This window comes from Asterias rubens, chromosome 9 (assembly GCF_902459465.1).
Source record: "Asterias rubens chromosome 9, eAstRub1.3, whole genome shotgun sequence".
Classification (NCBI taxonomy): Eukaryota; Metazoa; Echinodermata; class Asteroidea; order Forcipulatida; family Asteriidae; genus Asterias; species Asterias rubens.
In genome coordinates this window covers 16,532,634-16,552,244 of record NC_047070.1, presented here as the reverse complement: position 1 = coordinate 16,552,244, position 19,611 = coordinate 16,532,634, and the positions used below count along the sequence as shown (strand labels likewise).

General features: G+C 39.2%; 1 protein-coding gene across 1 annotated transcript in view; it reads left to right on the top strand.

Annotated features, from left to right (window-relative positions):
* LOC117294890 (serine/threonine-protein kinase 32A-like) overlaps positions 1-18,080 on the top strand; it is a 73,920-nt gene extending 55,840 nt beyond the window's left edge. The window contains exons 9-13 of the mRNA XM_033777438.1: positions 689-805; positions 6,841-6,966; positions 9,514-9,630; positions 14,623-14,687; positions 16,760-18,080. Of these exons, the coding sequence (XP_033633329.1) occupies positions 689-805; positions 6,841-6,966; positions 9,514-9,630; positions 14,623-14,687; positions 16,760-17,009 (675 nt within the window). The 3' untranslated portion in view covers positions 17,010-18,080. The remainder of the gene's footprint in view (positions 1-688; positions 806-6,840; positions 6,967-9,513; positions 9,631-14,622; positions 14,688-16,759) is intronic.
* Positions 18,081-19,611: the final 1,531 nt, after the last annotated feature.

The following is a 19,611-nucleotide window of genomic DNA, read 5'->3' as shown; positions in this document are numbered from 1 at the left end:
CTTGCACAAGGACTGCTTTATTTTGAAGAACAAAAAGGTATTAGTGTGGGTTTTGTTAAACCAGTGTTGTTGTTTCGTTTCAATCATGATATTTTATGTAAAATTATTAAAAGTATGTTCAGGATTTATAACAAATGTTTTAGACTTGTGTCTGAAATTTGTTAGGTAGAAAAAAACGCAACAATGTGAACTTTATGTAATTCTGACTGGGAACCAGTTTCTGTTCAGCAAGATTTGTCTGTGCTTAGCGATTTTTTATGCTTATATGCTTTATGAAATTAAGCCCTGGACACACCCCCACGGGAATGAGCATTGCTCCTCACTCAAGTTCAAATAAGAAGCATGAGCATCAGAGAACAGGTAGTCCTATTTGTCTTTGATTAAGACTCAGCGGTGGCACACTCCATTGCGTTGGCCCTGAGTGGATTCAACCATCTGCCCTATCACCGCAACTTTGAATAAATCACCGGTGTGTACCAAGGATCAATTTGAAAACCAAGAACATTGATTGTTACCTTGTATATTGCCATCTTTTTTATCTCGCTTTTTCTTTTTGTTCTTCTTTCCTCTCTCAACGTACATGAATCTGTGCATCGGTGTCGACGTCTTCTCGGTGTTGTCATCTTGTCCGCGGTTGTGGCTCGATCACCCGTCTGGATTGCTGGTGTTTGGTGTTCCATCCCTACAGAGGCCGTATGACATCCATTCTAATTCCTCCATCAGCGATATGATGCACATGTATCAATCAACTCATCCACACTACCCATCGTCGTGGAATCCAGCTCTCTCTGATCTTATTAGACAGGTTAGTATACTTACTTTGATACAGGTTGCAGAATTCTTTTGAGCCAGGGTTATTTTTGGGGGCGGGGGGTCATCACAGGGTATGTTCTTATTAGGTAAGTAGACCTTCCTCAAACATTGGTCTAGAGTGTAGAATTAAGGACTTTTTGTTTCTTGTGGGGGGTTGGGACTTTGAGGGCCTGGGTATTGATCTTATTAGACAGGTTTAGTATAACCTCCTTAGGTTGTTTCATGTTGCAGAATTCTGGTGAGCAATGATTTTTGTTTTCTTTGGTTCACAAGAACCATCTCTGCCCTGATATGAACCCATTTACTCTTGGGTGAAGAGAAGCAATTAATGAATTAAAAAGGTTGCTTGAGATCACAAGTATCACACCAGGGTTTCCACCACACTTTGACGCCACGCCCCGGCCACTAGAATTTGAGTTTGATTCAAGAGATCGCCTTAGCAGTCCAACTCAGCAGAGCTCACAGATGAAAAAAGGCTAATTAAATGCATGCTAACTTCTTGACCATGTGCCTTAAGCCCTTTAAAAAATAATTTGAAGATGTCAAGTGATGTTAATCGGGTAGAAATGAATGATAAAAGTTTTCACCATGGGATCGAGCGTATCTCAAAGAATCATCATCAAAGTTCTCTCAGTCAGTCGAGAGCGATTTCAGTATATCTTTCCAATCTACATCAGGATTTAGAACCACTATATTTAAACCTTCGGGCAGATTAGACGACAGGCAAATGTTATTCACCACAGCTTAATATTCTCACTGTACATTGAGCTCCCTGATTCGCACAAGGTCTTCATCTGCATTTCATGCAAAATACTCGCAGCAGTAAGAAAGAAAAGTCACAAGCAATAAATATATTGCCCTTCAGTAATCTACTGAATTAAGTTCTCCTTCATAATTTTCAAAGTTGAGTCGTTGTCTATTCGATATTCCCGTTCATATTTTTATATTAGAGCTTTGGGGAGAAGGTGGGGGTCGTTGTTGAATACCATTACATACAGTGGCTCTTAGTGTTTAAACCATAAGGATTATAGATCTAAGAAGAGAAATATTAATATTTATTCTTTTTATATGTGCTAGAGACACTAGAGTGCACTATGCACTCTTTAATGTCTCATATTATTATTAACAACATCTCCCTGATTGCAAGATGCAAATGTTGTCAGCTCTACTCTAGTGTAGTCAATCGCAAGCGGGATAAAAAATATGCAAGACTTCTTTCTTAGCTACTAAACGTGTCACAATATATTGTGATGTTTGTCTTCAATCAATTCCACTCAACTTCCTCCGCTAAAAGGAAAGTAAATTACTTTCCAAGTGACATATTTCCATCCAATGCATTGTATTGATTAAAATGCCTTTCATTCGTGGACTTGCCCGATGTACAATAAACTTCATCATCACAGCATAACAACTATTATGTTTCAAAGGCAGGCAATAACAGTCCATGTTTCACCTAGTAATTGCTATCTTAAAATGTCACAATTGTTCGTTTGGAAAATTGTAAGGCCTCAAGGGACAATTAATTGGAAACAAATGTGAACCATCATAAAATGGATTCATTTACATTTAACATTTTCAGTTGATCAAAGGCATTAAAAAATGGAAGACATTTCCTTTTGTAATAGATAATCATTTTAGAATGGAGTCATTACTTTTACAATTTTCAGTTGATGAAGGCATTAAAAAAGGAGACATTTATTTATAATTTGTATTTTTGTGCACAATATTTTGATGCTTTTATGATTCTGTCAAGCCCCTTTCAACCACCCAATCTAAGTCCCTCTTTGTTGTTTGAGGCAGATGGAGGCTGTCAAGTCAAACAACACAAATTTTCATTTATGTGATGCCAGTTTATACGTATCCTCAGGATATGGGTTTTCAATCTCTACCTGGCTGCGTGGGTTTTCCTTTGAAGAAATCATCTGGGGTTTTCCTCTCTCATCTAAAACTGAAATGTCCTTCTTGACTTCTCTCCATTGGGTTACTTTCTAGTACAGTGATTTAAGCCACTTTTCTTGGACTCCTTCGCTTCACAAGCAGAATTAGTAAATGGAATGAAATAAGTTGAGGATGGAGTCGTCCTTTATCATGTGTTTGAGATGAACATGACATTCCCGAGCCTTCAGTCTCAACGGAATTTTTCTAAAGATCCCCCCCCCCAACCTCAGTAAAAACAACATATTGATGATCATGCCAGGTTGTACATGTATAATTACCGAAAGAACGTACTGCGTGTTTAGAGGTTATTCATTGTGGACAGCCCATAACAGATGAGACCCTTGTGTTATGTAAACCTGATGTTCACACGAGTCAACCTTGTGTACACAGTTACTTGGCAATCTGTCTCTATGCATTATTGTAATGGAATTTTGAGTTTCTACACGAACATGCCAGGTTTTGAGCGAGTACCGGGGTGCACTATATTTGATGAACAGGGGAGAGTTTTTGGATTGTAAAAACAAAACGGTCAAGTCTTGGATGATGCATCGATGACAGCAGGATCACTGCATGCACTTTAAAGTTTGTCAATATATGTGACTTAAATGCTTCGTTTTTGAAAGGGCAAGGGCACCGAGGCATTTTCTCCATGGTAAATGGCACCCTATAAGGAAATTGTAAATTTCTACTAAAGCATTTCAAGGGCACCAAGGCAATGACCAGGGCGCATGGATGCAATCGCCTCCATTGCCTCAGTGAAGTATCAGACCTGAATAAGGGATAGCGTCGACATAAGGCTAGATGGCTCAGTTGGTAGAGCACCGAAATGTTAATCTGGAGGTGGCAGGTTCAAGTCCCGCTATCCACTCAATTTGTCTTTGTTACCCAAAGGTAAACTAAAAAACAATAAAGAATAAACCACATGCTGAAATTCTACGACAGAAGACATCAAGTTCCTGTGGGGAAAATAAATCATGAGTCCAAGGGAGAAACTAAAGCTGCGGTTAGATGATTCTATTTGAAGTATTTGGCCTTCCGGCCAGACATGCTTCACCCACCTGTATAAACGCCAGCCTCGCCAGCAGCACAAATACAACCAATCACTTCTCTCTTGAAACACCGTGTGCCTTCCATCAGGGTCTAGTCGCTAACATTTACTCGCATAGACACACACACCTAGGACGTGTATGTAAATTTGTTGTTGCTCGCAGGCACCAATATTCTAGAGACTGTGATGACATGTTAAGAGGAGCACTCTGTGTTTCCCAAATCGTCTAGAGTTGCAACAGGTATCGGGACTGCGGCAGCCATGGCTGGTTAAATTGTCTCAGGGTTGTTTAAGATGTCAATTAGCACTCGGTGTGTTTTACACTCCACTGCGGCTTTGTGAATACAAGATATGTTACAACTTTGGCCATAGATGTTAGTTCTGCTTCGGGATGAAGAATATTATTTGTTTTTACTCCTACACACCATGGTGTGTTAAGCACTGCACTGTATATTCAGTACTTTCTCAATTTCTGTGAAAATAAATTCTCGGGTCAGATTTTAAAGACGTGACCTTTGCCTTGCTAGAGCAGATGTGTTACCACTACACCACCAAGCTTGAGGCAGAGGCAGTTCAAACCCTACACCACCAAGCTTGAGGCAGAGGCAGTTCAAATCCTACACCACCAAGCTTGAGGCAGAGGCAGTTCAAATCCTACACCACCAAGCTTGAGGCAGAGGCAGTTCAAATCCTACACCACCAAGCTTGAGGCAGAGGCAGTTCAAATCCTACACCACCAAGCTTGAGGCAGAGGCAGTTCAAATCCTACACCACCAAGCTTGAGGCAGAGGCAGTTCAAATCCTACACCACCAAGCTTGAGGCAGAGGCAGTTCAAATCCTACACCACCAAGCTTGAGGCAGAGGCAGTTCAAATCCTACACCACCAAGCTTGAGGCAGAGGCAGTTCAAATCCTACACCACCAAGCTTGAGGCAGAGGCAGTTCAAACCCTACACCACCAAGCTTGAGGCAGAGGCAGTTCAAATCCTACACCACCAAGCTTGAGGCAGAGGCAGTTCAAACCCTACACCACCAAGCTTGAGGCAGAGGCAGTTCAAATCCTACACCACCAAGCTTGAGGCAGAGGCAGTTCAAATCCTACACCACCAAGCTTGAGGCAGAGGCAGTTCAAACCCTACACCACCAAGCTTGAGGCAGAGGCAGTTCAAATCCTACACCACCAAGCTTGAGGCAGAGGCAGTTCAAACCCTACACCACCAAGCTTGAGGCAGAGGCAGTTCAAACCCTACACCACCAAGCTTGAGGCAGAGGCAGTTCAAATCCTACACCACCAAGCTTGAGGCAGAGGCAGTTCAAACCCTACACCACCAAGCTTGAGGCAGAGGCAGTTCAAACCCTACACCACCAAGCTTGAGGCAGAGGCAGTTCAAACCCTACACCACCAAGCTTGAGGCAGAGGCAGTTCAAATCCTACACCACCAAGCTTGAGGCAGAGGCAGTTCAAATCCTACACCACCAAGCTTGAGGCAGAGGCAGTTCAAATCCTACACCACCAAGCTTGAGGCAGAGGCAGTTCAAATCCTACACCACCAAGCTTGAGGCAGAGGCAGTTCAAATCCTACACCACCAAGCTTGAGGCAGAGGCAGTTCAAATCCTATGTGTTAGCAGCTGGTACCACAACAATTGGCCTTGTTTGCTAAAAAGGTGTCTGGTTGCCGACGTTTCATCAATCAAGATAAGCTACAGCACTGGTATTCTGTTCAGATCAGAACTCCAATCTATGTTTACTGGTGTCACTTTTAGAAAAAGGCTTGCGAATGCAATGTTGAGTTGCTGCAAACCTTTACAGCTTTGACGTTGATAATAAAAGTAGTTGAAGACTGGAGGATCGGATACTGTCTTGGCTCTATTCAAATCACGTTCATCCTGTTCCTATACCTTGTTTACATGTCACCCTCATTGATTGCATAGAAACGGCTATATCTTGGCTGAAAGTGGCACATCATGACTTGATCGGCAGGCAGTCGTGACTTGTCACACTTCCTTTTTTAGAAAGTCCCAAAAATCTTGTCTAATTCCCATCTATCAGTGTTCAGTAAAAGGAGAACGATGTGACCCCAAACCTTTTCGGTACTTTGTATACACTGCTCAAGAATAGATGAAGGTTAAAGGTAAACGAGTTTTAGAAGCGATTGCTGAGATGTGCTTTTTACAATAGGTTTCTTATTCACATGCATGGAATTACACAGAGGCCATGGCCTCTGTTGCCCCTGGTCTTTGCCTTGGTGCCCCTTTTAAAATTATTTTATGTTTCAGCGCTTAGAAACCCTCTATTAAGCGCTATATAAATGCATGTTATTATTACTATTTTTATCACAAAACTTGTCCAGCTGTTTTATAACTGCTCTTTTTGTGGACATTATGACTCAAAATGTCAAATTTTACTTAGATCAGTGTAGTGTCTTGCCTGCCAGAATGGCCCTGGAATGTACACAGTCACTCTTTTTTGTTAGCAAAGTGGTTACATTACTAGCTGAAGTCATTGGTATCAAGTGGTCAAGTGGTCAACACAATCACACAAACACACATGTAGAAAACAAAACACCCAAAAGCACTAAAGAAGGAACCACTAGGAAAGAACAATGTGTTTGTTTACTAAGGGATTTTTTAAAATTATTTTATTAATAATAATAATAATAATAATAATAATAATAATAATAATAATAATAATAATAATAATAATAATAATAATAATAATAATAATAATAATAATAATAATAATAATAATAACAACAAACATTTTTAGTGCGCCATGTCTGTCAATGATGGCACTCCTGGTGCAAAATGTTATTTTGTTTGGAGGGGACAGCTCCAAAGATTCCTACGAATTTCATGAAAGCCATCAATAAAATCTCTCATCCCAAACTTATTAAGGAATCCATCTTTTTTTCCCGGATCAAGTTGTCCACATTCCCAAAGTACACCCATCTCCCTCGATATTTCCCAAGACACCCTCAGTTCAAATACAAGATGTTGTTACTAAAAAAGAATTGACCGATGGTTTTTGTTGATTCTGCAGCTTTTGGTTCGAGATCCCCAACAGAGACTTATCAGCCTAGCGGCATTGTGTAAGCATCCGTTCATGTCCGATGCTGACTGGGACGCCGTTCTGGACATGAAGATCAAGCCTTCATTTGTGCCCCCTGTAAGTATAATTCTTCAAAAGTTATCATCAACTGGATGGGCCTTGCTTTCATGGCTCTGCTTACCGCTTCATTCTGTGCCCATTGAATTCGGCGCTAGCTGTTTAAGCGGAGATTGTCTACATGTGGTTGTGAAGAGTATGCACTTGCACTTGAAGAAATTTCCTGCTAAACCGTGAAATCTGCTCATATGCACAAAATAACAAACCTGTGAACATTTTAACTCAATGGTCGTTGAAGTTGGGAGATAATAATGAAGGAAAAAACACCCAACAAGAAGTTGAGTGCTTTCAGATGCTTGATTTCGGGACCTCAAAATCTAGTTATGGGGTCTCGAAATCAAATTCAAATATTTTAGTGGAAAACTACTTCTTTCTCAAAAACTACGTTACTTCAGAGGGAGCCGTTTCTCACTATGTTTTATACTATCAACAGCTCTCCATTGCTTGTTACCAAGTAAGTTTTTTTTTTCAAACAATTATTTTTAGCAATTACCAATAGTGCCCAGTGCCTTTAAACAGTACATTCTTTAACCAACATCACCAACACCACACCTTACCTTTAAATCATAAAAATGAAAATGCTGCATTATGCATTGAATACCAGGGAGCCAGCATCAACAAAATTCTCACACAATTTCACCTCCTCCATGATTGATCAATCCTCTCCTTAATTTGACAACTTGGACTCTTTATTACTTCGTCATATGTTCTCCCCGCTAGCTAGTAATATATGTGACAATGAAACAGTCCTAGCTAGGATTCCATCTCTCCTTTTATCTTTCTATTTTGTTTTAATATAAAAAATATCTCCATCCCCCCCCCCCCCCCCCAGCAAGAAATGTATCAGACAGATGTGAAACAGTATGTATTTTAAAGGTAGGGTCATACCACCTTGGTATTGACCCTGGGTAATAAATTGCGTTATTTCTTTCAAAAACCTTTTCAAAAACCTTTTCAAAAACCTTGTTATTAAGATTGTAACGGTAGTGTCAGCGTTTGAAGTTGTTTTGTATGTTAAAATACAGTTTGGCATTTTGCTCCTTACAGGTAAACATTAAAAACACCTGGAGTCAGTCAAGATTTGACAATTATTACCAAAGTGGAATCAATTTAAAATTGCTCTTTAAGTATATTTTTTATGAGAAAATAGAATTAGCTGTTGTAAACAGCATAGCAACCAAAAGGGTATGCAAATATACTTAATGCTGACGTTTCAAACCCTGGCAGAGTCTTTCTCAAAGGCTCAATTTTGTTACCACATTAAACTATTTTGCATCCTTTCTTGTAAACCAACTTTAAAAAGAACAAAATGATTTGAATTAATAATAATTTAAATTTCAAGAATGACTTTGTATGCCTCAATTAGTAAAGATACAATTTTTACTTAAAGTTCCCAGTAATGACCAATTTTTTTATATATTAAAAAAAAAAAAGGGCTGGGAGATACGATCTTGGATCGTGACATAATCTTAGATCTGATGGTTAAGACAAAAATTTGCAAATACTGTCCCATTTCACCATGAGCAATGACCATGTTGAATGCATTGGCCTTGACAATCAAGCCACCAAAATGACATGAGATCTATTAACTACGTGCTCTCCACTCGAGAAATTAAATTCAAGTCTGGATCCAGAGTCCGGTTGAAAACAAGGCATCGCCTAGCAACGATGACATGTTGTATGGATAGATTGAGACTAACATCATGGGTGTCTTGTTGTCGGAAACCAGACTGTTTAAAGGCACTGGACACTATTAGTAATTGTCAAAGACCAGAATTTTTGTTTGTGTTTAACCAACTAGGGATTGCCTATTATCCAGACAAGTTGCATACAATAAAAAAACCATGAAAGAAAAAAACACCCTTGTTGCTCAAATGTGTGTGCTTTCATCAGATGCCTATAAAGGGCTTCAGGCCTGTAGTCTTATATTATTTTAGTGAGAAATTACCCCTTTCTCAGAAACTACTTACTTCAGAGGGAGTCGTTTCCCAGAATGTTTTATACTACTATCAACAGCTCTCCACTGCTTGTTACCAAGTAAGTTTTGAAGCTTACAATTATTTTAAAGTAACTATGTTGTGCCAATAGTGATTAGGGGTGGATTTCACAAAGAGTTAGGACTAGTCCTAGAAGATAGTAAACGTGTATGGCTAGTCTTAAGTTACGTCCTTAGCTCGAGATAAGACTAATCTTAACTCTTTGTGGAATCCATCCCAGTGCCTTTAAGGTCCCTCACTGATTGCTAAGAAGCAGGCAGTCACACTTGACCTGCGGACTTTTTTGCTCTTTGACGTTGGCCTTGTTGATTAAGCCTCTATGGCCATATTAGTGTGATTCCATGTATGTTGTAATGATTAAACCATTTGGCTACATTTGTATACATTGTTCGGAGTGCCAGTCAGAAGCCATACACATATGATTACTACCATGTAGCTAGGACTCTCACTCATGTTTAAGGCCATATCAAACAGAAACATGTTTCGATTCAAAGATACTGGAAACTCATACTGATTTTCTCCCCCATTTCTATATTTGTTATTTCAACAGAAGGATCATTTGAACTGTGACCCGACCTTTGAACTTGAGGAGATGATCATTGAGGCCAAACCCTTGCATAAGAAGAAGAAACGCCTGGCCAAGCAGAGCTCCAAAGGAAAAGATATTGTAAGTTGAAGAGAGAGAAGACGGTCACATTAAATGGGAGACTTTTGGACATTCCTTTTTCACAGTTCGCGCTAGTAGTGCGCATTCTCAGAGCTACACGCTCAATACTAAGCATGTATGCTCATGCTCAAAGCCACAGAAAAGGAATGTTATGTCTGATGCCGCCAGCATCTCAAAAGTCTCCAAATAACGATGAAACAACCATTTATATACCAACCTGTGCATCATTAGAAATATCTCCATGTATGCCTGACTTTTTGGGGATGAGTTTGTGATGCCATCAGTTTGAAAATTTAGTCAATGCAAGAGGGTTGCTGTGAAGTAATGTTTTTATTATGCCCTGTCGCCGAAGAAAGCCATAGGGGCATATATGTAGTGTTTGCCTTAGTCCTTACTTCCATTTACTTTTTAAAAGTCGGGCTCCAAATTAACTGATGGCACCACAGCAATTGTCATGGTGCCCTGTGCTTTTGTTGTGGTGCCCTTTACAAAATTCCATTACAAGTTTACATTTTGCTCATACAGGACAAATTGCTGTGGCCCTTCAAGAGTGAAGTTCAGGGGCATAGGTTTGATTTCACGAAGAGCTAAGATTGATCTTAACTGCGAATTTGAGGGGCCAAGTTCAGGGGCATAGGTTCGATTTCACGAAGAGCTAAGATTGATCTTAACTGCGAATTTGAGGGGCCAAGTTCAGGGACATAGGTTCGATTTCACGAAGAGCTAAGATTGATCTTAACTGCGAATTTGAGGGGCCAAGTTCAGGGGCATAGGTTTGATTTCACGAAGAGCTAAGATTGATCTTAACTGCGAATTTGAGGGGCCAAGTTCAGGGGCATAGGTTGGATTTCACGAAGAGCTAAGATTGATCTTAACTGCGAATTTGAGGGGCCAAGTTCAGGGGCATAGGTTTGATTTCACGAAGAGCTAAGATTGATCTTAACTGCGAATTTGAGGGGCCAAGTTCAGGGGCATAGGTTTGATTTCACGAAGAGCTAAGATTGATCTTAACTGCGAATTTGAGGGGCCAAGTTCAGGGGCATAGGTTTGATTTCACGAAGAGCTAAGATTGATCTTAACTGCGAATTTGAGGGGCCAAGTTCAGGGGCATAGGTTTGATTTCACGAAGAGCTAAGATTGATCTTAACTGCGAATTTGAGGGGCCAAGTTCAGGGGCATAGGTTTGATTTCACGAAGAGCTAAGATTGATCTTAACTGCGAATTTGAGGGGCCAAGTTCAGGGGCATAGGTTTGATTTCACGAAGAGCTAAGATTGATCTTAACTGCGAATTTGAGGGGCCAAGTTCAGGGGCATAGGTTTGATTTCACGAAGAGCTAAGATTGATCTTAACTGCGAATCGATCATTGTTGCTAAGTAAAATGTGATGTCACAATATACCAATTCACTATAGTTACTCTGACAACTCTTCTTAAGATGAATCGTAGTGCTTTTTGAAAAATGAGCCCAATGGCTGATCTACTCCTAGATACTTGACCTTCATCACATATATCAAATGATTTCTGGATATATTTTTGCCGCTTGACACACAATCTTGTTTATTATCAACTTCCCCGAGTATGAAGCAAGTCTCAATAATCGATTGCCTTGATCTGGTCAAGGTTAACGTCATTCACTATGAAATTTACCTAAAGATTTGCACATTGACATTTGGAGCATGCAGAATTTGTTGCACTATCAGGGGCCGATTTCACAAAGAGATACAATTGATCTCGACTGCAAATCAAGTGCAGTTGCTAAGTAAAAGTGTGATGACACAATACAAATCACTGTGGTAAAACCCACAATAGAAATCACTGTGGTAAAACCGACAATTTGTCTTGCAATGAATTTTATTGTTTTGTGAAATCTGCCCCTGAGCCTAATTTCATAGAGCTGCTTAAGCAGACATTATTACTGAACGATTTTCCACTAAGCACAAATGGGCAGGATACCAGGCACAAATTGAATACGTGACATGGTAGTATGGGCGGTAACCTTACTCTGTTAAGCAAACTTTTGTTGCGCTTAGCTACTTTCTCTGCTTAAAAGTAGCTCTATGAAATTGTGCCCAGGACATGAGCAGTTGTGAGACCCATCTTTTTGTTCTCTTTTTGTCCTTTAATGGCTACCATCCCATTCCGGTGGTTTGCTGCAACAGTCCCCAAAGATATATGAATATGGATGTCACATCAAGGGTCCTTGTCCCCATTGGATTCGTTCTTAATTTGCCGTCGGACAAGAGGAAGCAGGAAAATGTGTTTAAGTATACATCATCAATGACCCCCCTCCCTTTTCTCTCTCGAATAATGACGCTGAATTTACAGTTGTATTGTATGTATCCGTAAGAGTGTAGCCTAGATGCAGTTGCGATGCCTGCCGGTGTTTTTTCTTTCTCCTTTTTTTTTTCTCAACATGAAAGCCCTGCAGGTTGAATCCTGTCAATCATGAATACTAGAAAGGATGTTTATTTGTGTTTTATTCCATCTGTTTTTTGGGGGGTATTTTTAGTTCATTTCTCGTCTCACCAAAGACTAATTGGGAAATATTTTATATAAATAAACTTGATATGTTCAATTAAATGTGTTTTTACCAACCAAAGGGACCTACACTGTATGTGTTAATGCAAAGAAATAGTTTTTGGCTCATCAGTTTGACCCCAGAGTCTTTCTCGAAGGCTAAATCTGTTTTTGTAATGTAATTGGAATCCAGGCAGAATGTGTAACTGTCCACCTCCACAAAGAAAAATCTGTAGCCTTGAACATAAACTCTGAACATTTTCTAATAACAACTAATTTGAGAGTATTTATTTGGCGCCAGGTTTTGCAACGGCAATGTATATCCTAAGACATTCAATGTGACACATTAGAGAAAAAGAAAGGGGGAAAATCCATTAAAATACATTTTCACTATTATCATCTTCAATCAGAGATGGCAGTTTGCTTGATAAATTAACCCTTGCTTTCATTACTGTGCGTCATCTTAAAGGAATTTACGGTTATTCTCTCTGTTCAGCAGTGCTCTATGCCAACTAGTTTGTGGAAGAACGTGTTGTGCAATTTACCTGCAAAAACAGAATCATGACTTTACTCATATTTTGGGTGGAGACTGATAATTATCTGGCTAACAAGGTTGGCCATTTTATGGAGTCAAAATTTCTTTGCGACGTAAAAGGAAAGCCGTGGGACTTTGCGTGATACTTGTGTGTTGGATCATTATATTCTACTTTTAAACATGTTTCTTGAAAATAATTTTGGTATGTTTTTTGTGGGGGTCAGATACTACCTTTAAGAAGAATTTTGTCAGAAGGTTCTTGTCTGTTTGCAGGTGTTTGCCAAACTCTTAATGGGTGTTTGGCCACAGGTGGACGGCAAGCGCCTCCGGCAGTCTTGGGCACCGTTCTGTCTCTGACTGGCCGGATCTGCAAAGAATGTCAGCTTGTTTGTAGTGAATAGCAAAATGTTATGGGAATAAGTGAAAGGGGTCGGTCCGCATTGTGCAGCGGGGAGAAAATGGCTTTCTGTGGATATTGCGCTGTGGGGTTTAGTTCACGTTAAAGGCGATGTTTGGCACGCTTTTAAAAATGTAGCAGCTGCGTGCTGTGTCGTTCACGGCTCGTGATGGACACCATTAGTTTTCAGAAGAAATTATTCATTGAAACAGACCCTTTTATTAATAACCATCTTGTATTTTCTTCCCGTGAGTAAGGGAAGCTGAAGTGTGTAAGCTCAAAAACTAGCTTAGCACAGAAAACTGTTGTTGCTTATTATCTAAATTTAGGAATGAGCTAAAAAATTCTCTATGTACAAAAATGTAAAGACCATTCTTGAAAAGACATTCCATCTTATTTTTTCTTCTTCAAAAATTGCACTTGGAAGCAATCCATGACAGTGACATGATCTACTATTTTGTTGTGAGGCTAGGCACTTCCATTTTTCTCCCATGTGACAAGCAGTCTATCTACTGGATTACAAAAATGAACTTGACTTTCATCAAACTGTTTTTGGATTTAGCAAAAAATGCATTTCAAGGCAATCCAACACAGTGATATATTACACCATTTTATCCTGAGGCAAGGGACCTACAATTTTCCTCCCATGTTGATAAGTCGTCTATTTATTGGATTACAAAACTGAACTTGACTTTCATATGGGTATTGTGCAATACACACGTCCGTTTTTTTGTATTCAGCAAGTCGCCTGACATAAGGTTGCTGTTTATTGTGATGTATGTTGTTCTTGTTAGAAACAAATGAACTTGAAGTGGACAAGTTTCCCACGGGGGTTGACATGTGTCTCCAAACAGGTAGCGTGCTACGAAATACTGTATCAATGATTGAAATGTTCAGTTATTCCCTTTGGAAATGCCACACCATCTTTAAAATATGAGCGAGGTGTTGATGGTGAGAGCTTCTACCTTTATGCTGGAAAACCTGTAAAATTTGTAAACGGTTTTCCGGTATACATACACTGTACCGGAAAACCTGTTTACAAATGGGAAAACTTGTATACTAAAAAACCAAATGTGTCAGATGTCGCCCAATGCAATATTAATTTATGGACAGTTTAATGTAAAAACCTTTAGAACACTTACTTTTAGGCAATAAAGCTATGAATACAACAATTTTGTGATCATACTCGTGTCTTATTTGTTTCCTTTTGCACACAATGGTAGTTTAAAATATCATTTTACTTGTAATTCGTTTTTCACAAAAAATGGTGTAGTGGCTAATTTCAAACGGAGTAACTCAACAACGAGATCCACCCCAAAGCTTAGACACATACCAAATTACTGCTGCTGATGTGTTCTTTCCAGCCATGCATCTGATTCATTTTCACAGAGCGGGTCACATATTGGAAAATCTGTAAACAGAATAACCTGTTTATGTCATTGTAAAACCTTTATACTGGAAAACCTGTTTATATATGGGAAACAAGTATACCGGAAAAACCTGATTTAAAGACAACTTTCTTATCGTTTTATGTTTACTACAGGATGAGGAAATGCAGGCCCAGCTTGACAGCTTGAATGCAGAGTTCAAAGTGTACAACAGAGAAAAGTAAGATATGAATTCAGGAAAACTATCTTTGTGTACGTTCAAAATTGACTGATACTTCACAGAGGCATCACAGGCGATTGCATCCATGACCCCTGGTTATTGCCTTGGTGCCCTTGAAATGCTACAGTAGAAATTTACCAAAGAGAAAGTACCTTGGTGACCTTGCCCTTTCAAAAACGAAGCATACGCGCCTGACGATGCCTGAGGATTTTTTTTTCTTTATGTTTTGTTCAAGAAATTCGATATCATTTTCACATTGTCTCATTTTTATGAGGTAACTGAACACTCTTAACCTTCCAAGCTGTTTCTCTGAGGGCAAAACAAAAAATGTCCCCATAGCTAAAACGTTGTCTACGTATAATGGTAGGAATAGCTGGTGGACATAGACTGGTGCACCGGGGGCATACTTTCCTTATTGCTTGTTCTATTAAACTGAGTGCAGCTTAATAAACTACACCTTGAGGGAGTACCACCTGTTCCACAAGAGTGTGGTTTCTCTCCAACAGTCTCGGTGCTACACGTCATTTGGGAAGTCTTTTTAGGGGAACAATTTTCTAGCAGACAGGAAACTTACATCCATCATCTACATTTTCTTGTGTGTGTTTTGAAGAAAACCAATTTGCTCTGTTTCATTTCTCAAGGAAGAGCTTGAAGAATTTAAGTCATTTTAGATTTTAAATTCTTAACAATTGATGAGAGTATTGTGAGCGATTATTTGCAGTTTTCAATGCAGGTACAATTGTGCGTCTAGAAGAGTGCATCTGCAAGGAAAAAAATGTGGCGTTATTTGGGTCAAATATTTAACTGGTGAAGTTCCATCGCCCCTGTATCCGCATCCGGGCCTTGTTCCATTTCCAGCTGTTTAAGAAAACAGTGAATGAAACTAACTCCTCCAAGCAACACACCTTTCTTAATTTCCAGCATGCACCCCATGATTTTACCTTCTTTTTGATGGATACATGTTTATGAGAGTCTATCCAACCCCCAAGGCGCAGTCATTGTCGGACGGTAATTGAATTAATTCTCTAAGGGAATGTAGAAATTTGGAAAAGATATTCCGACACTGACGAGTCTTGTTAGGAGTTTTCCCTTTTTTTGTTGCGCCCCCGTGAGCCGTCTGTATTATACAGAGAAACATCCCTCGGGAGATGTACTTCTATCTTGTTTGTATTTCTGTGACTAAATGTAGAGTTTTTTTTGTATGGATGTTTTTGTGTGTGTTTTATCAGTGGCTTGCCTTAAGGTTTACCCTCTGTACGTGATGAAAGAAAAGCTTTGTACTACTTGTAGGAAGTTTTTCAGGAGCGAAGACCTTTATGTCGCATTGTCTCGTGTTATCGTTCGACAGTTTTTTTCCTGATTGAAATTGCAAGAAGTTTTGTAAGCTTTGGGGACAAAAAACACAAAAGCGTTTAACAACCTTGCATCTGTCATGATGGTTTTATTTTTGTTTGTATTTATTTTATTGTTATTAATTTTATTTTTCCACTTTAAGGGAATCTTGGGCCTGATGAGAGCAGTTTTTTCAGTAATTGTCACCTTTTTCCATGATATCTCATCCTTTTTACATGAAAAAATGATTGGGATTCAGAAAGTATTGTATTTCTGAAAAATACTTATAACAGAAGTTGTGGAAACTAAATAGGATGGCAGCAGACTCACCAGTTATAGCCAATTCTTGTAAATGTGTACCAGCTCAACTCAGAACTTTGCGACAAAGAAATTTACCTCAAGCAACCTCTTTCCCACTGTTGATTAATCTCGCTCATATCTCCTGGAATTTGTTAATTGTTCATGGCACAAATCAATTAGGCCTATGGCAGATGCCTTCTACATGTAAGCTCAAGAATGGTACCCAGCAAAAGAAACATTATTTTAAGTCATAAAGCAACTGGTCCCCTTTTATTCTTCTTCAATCTTCTGGTAATGTCTAACCACAGTTTAGGGTGACAGTGTAATAGCATGCTTTATTTGAAGTGAGATCAGTTCAAATACAACTTTTTCTTCAAACTGGTGATTTTATATGCTTATTCTTGAAATAATTCTTTTTAATTTTTGTAAACCTTCAACAGGCCGAATAAGATAGAACCGGCGAGTAATGGAAGCGAAACAAAGCCAGAGGATGGAACCGTTAACCAGCCCGGCGATAACACGGCAACCAGCTTAGATACACAAGTACCACCCACAGAGAATGCATTATCGCAAGATCAACAACAACAACAACAACAACAGCAACAACAACAACCACAACAACAACAACAGCCGTCACCAGCGCCTAGTGGAGCACATAAGCAAACAGAACTCCCAACGGTGCAGCAGTAACACAAGTAGTTCTTAACATAACTTTGTATATAATATACATACATATGGAGCAGTCTGCGGATTAACACTATAGACCATGCAAGTCTCGCACGTATTCAAAGGTGTTTTGGACCACTTTGGTCCCGCGTACATTGCTTTAACGTGGAACGATCACAAAGTTGCGCACTTCAACTGGTCCTAATGTTCAATACCAGCAAGACATGCATAGTCTATTACAGTAATGGTAAAGAAAGACAACTCATTATAATTGTCATGTCACTGATGGATTCGATGGTAATCTATCCACCATTTATCTAATTTTTTTCTTAGCCTCAATTCCTATAACCTCAAATCCTTGGTTTTGGTCTAAAATGTAGGTCATTTTCCTAAAAGCTTTTTACAAATATTACAAGACCAGGAGCCAATTTCCCAAAGAGCTAAGATATACCTCTAAGATGAGTTGCTCAGCGATTATTGGCAGTTCATCAGATCAATTAGCTGTTTTTGAATTGGAGCCCATGGCCCAATGTCATAGAGCCACTAAAGCCAATAAAACATTGCTTACCACCCAAAATACTGTATTACCATGTACCATCAGTGACTTTTATCATGCCTTTTTTGCTTAGCAGAAAAACTATTCAGCGATAATTTCTGTTTCAGTTAGCTCCTTGAAAGTGGCCCCTTGGCGGGTTTGGCTTCCTAGGTGTGGTTTACAATCCCATCTGTCACATGACTGTACTGCTTGCTAACTCCTGAGCAATTATACATTTGTTATAGTGGCGATACTTCTCGTCAATGCCTGACGTGAGCATGTAGCAGCGGGAGAGGGGAGGTAGGTTAGAAGCTCCACCCCTCTAAATGGTGATGCACAAGTTCCATCAATGGAGTGTGTGGGATTTATTTTCCAGATGTGGCAGGACACTGCTTGCATATAGGGGGTACATTACTGTGAAAATATTCAAACTGTTTAGCCCACCACTGAAATAGATTTAGAGTCACTGAAATCTGTTCATGTTGCCAGTCTTAAAGGCACTGGACACGTTTGGTAATTGTCAAAGACCAGTATTTGCTCTTGGTGTATCCCAACATCTATGCATACAAAATAAAGCTGTAAAAACATAATCTGAGCTCAGTTGGTCATTGAAGTTGCAAGAAAGAAATTACAAAACACCTCCCTTGTTGCACAAATTTGAGTATTGGCAGATGCCTGAGAAATAAAAGGCTTCAGGCTTGAAGTGTTTCTCAGATTCAAATATTTTTGTACAGTTCTACCTCTTTCTCAAAAATTGCATTACTTCAGAGGGAGTCGTTTCCTCACAATGTTTCCTAACAACTATCCGTTGCTTCTATGCTAATATATATTTTGAGTTATAACCAAACGTGTCCAGTGCCTTTAATCCTGACGGTCCTGATAAACATGTGCATGTGTACCCATTACTGGATATCGTCTTCTTTGCCGAACGCCATTGCAGCAGTAATTTGGTGGCATTATTTCTCAGACTAGCTTATTGCTTGAAACTCAATACTGTCTCAAAGTTCGTTTTAATCTTTGAGCTTCTGGCTAGATCTTGATGTCATCAATGCTCACACAGTCCGGATGAGCCATGGCCGTCCTAATTGAGTCTGAATCAGGAATTAATGGTTGGCCTCCAATGCTGCTATGGGACTCTATGTTTAATGTATACACTGGGACCTGTAGACCTTTCTATTGCAGTGTAACAGCCCATGTTTTTGCTAACCAATGTTGGAAAACTATGGAAAGCCATAAATGAAAAGGAAAAAAAGATAGCTACTGTTTGTAAAAATGTTACACAAATACTAAGTGTCGAATTTCGTTGGAAACAAAAACATAATCATTGGAGATATTTTATTTAACTGAAATTTTGCAGGAAATGTTGAATTTGGGTAAAACTACTAACATATGGAGTGTTTTACTAACATTTGGTAGTCCATACCTACCAGCTGGGTTTGTTTATCACCAATAGAGCAGCCCATAGGTCTTAATCATGCTGTGGATATTGCTGTAAGAACCCCTGAACATTATAGTGACATTCACACTACTGTATAAATGGGACAAGACTGGGCCAATTTATGATCATAGATTTGAATAGAAACTTCTTTTTGCATTATCATGCTTAACATTATATTCTGCCTTTCTATCAAAGCATTATTTTGAAGAAAACAAATGAACAAAAACACCACACATCATAGTTTCCCCACATACCCATAGTTCATCAGTAAAACAACATTCACTTTAATACTGCCACATTAACCATGACTATGTTCCCCGTATTCAACAGCAATAACCAATCATGATTCCCACTCAACGGAATGGGGGACCCGACCATTTTCACTCGGAGCCTCATTATGGCTACATACATGTGTACAGGGGCCAATTTTCACAATGTAAAGCCCAAAATGGTGCTTAGCAAATAAGTCTGCTAAGCAAAACTTTGTTTGGGTGCTTCAGTAGCAAATTGTCTTATCACCGCAACAGTTTTATCTTATTGATTTTTTTATCTTAATGCCTGTATGCTGTTTTCTTCCATCAATGGCAAAACACATAGTAACAGGAAAAGCCAGTTCTTTTACTTTGTTTACTTGCATAATCTGAACTCAGTTA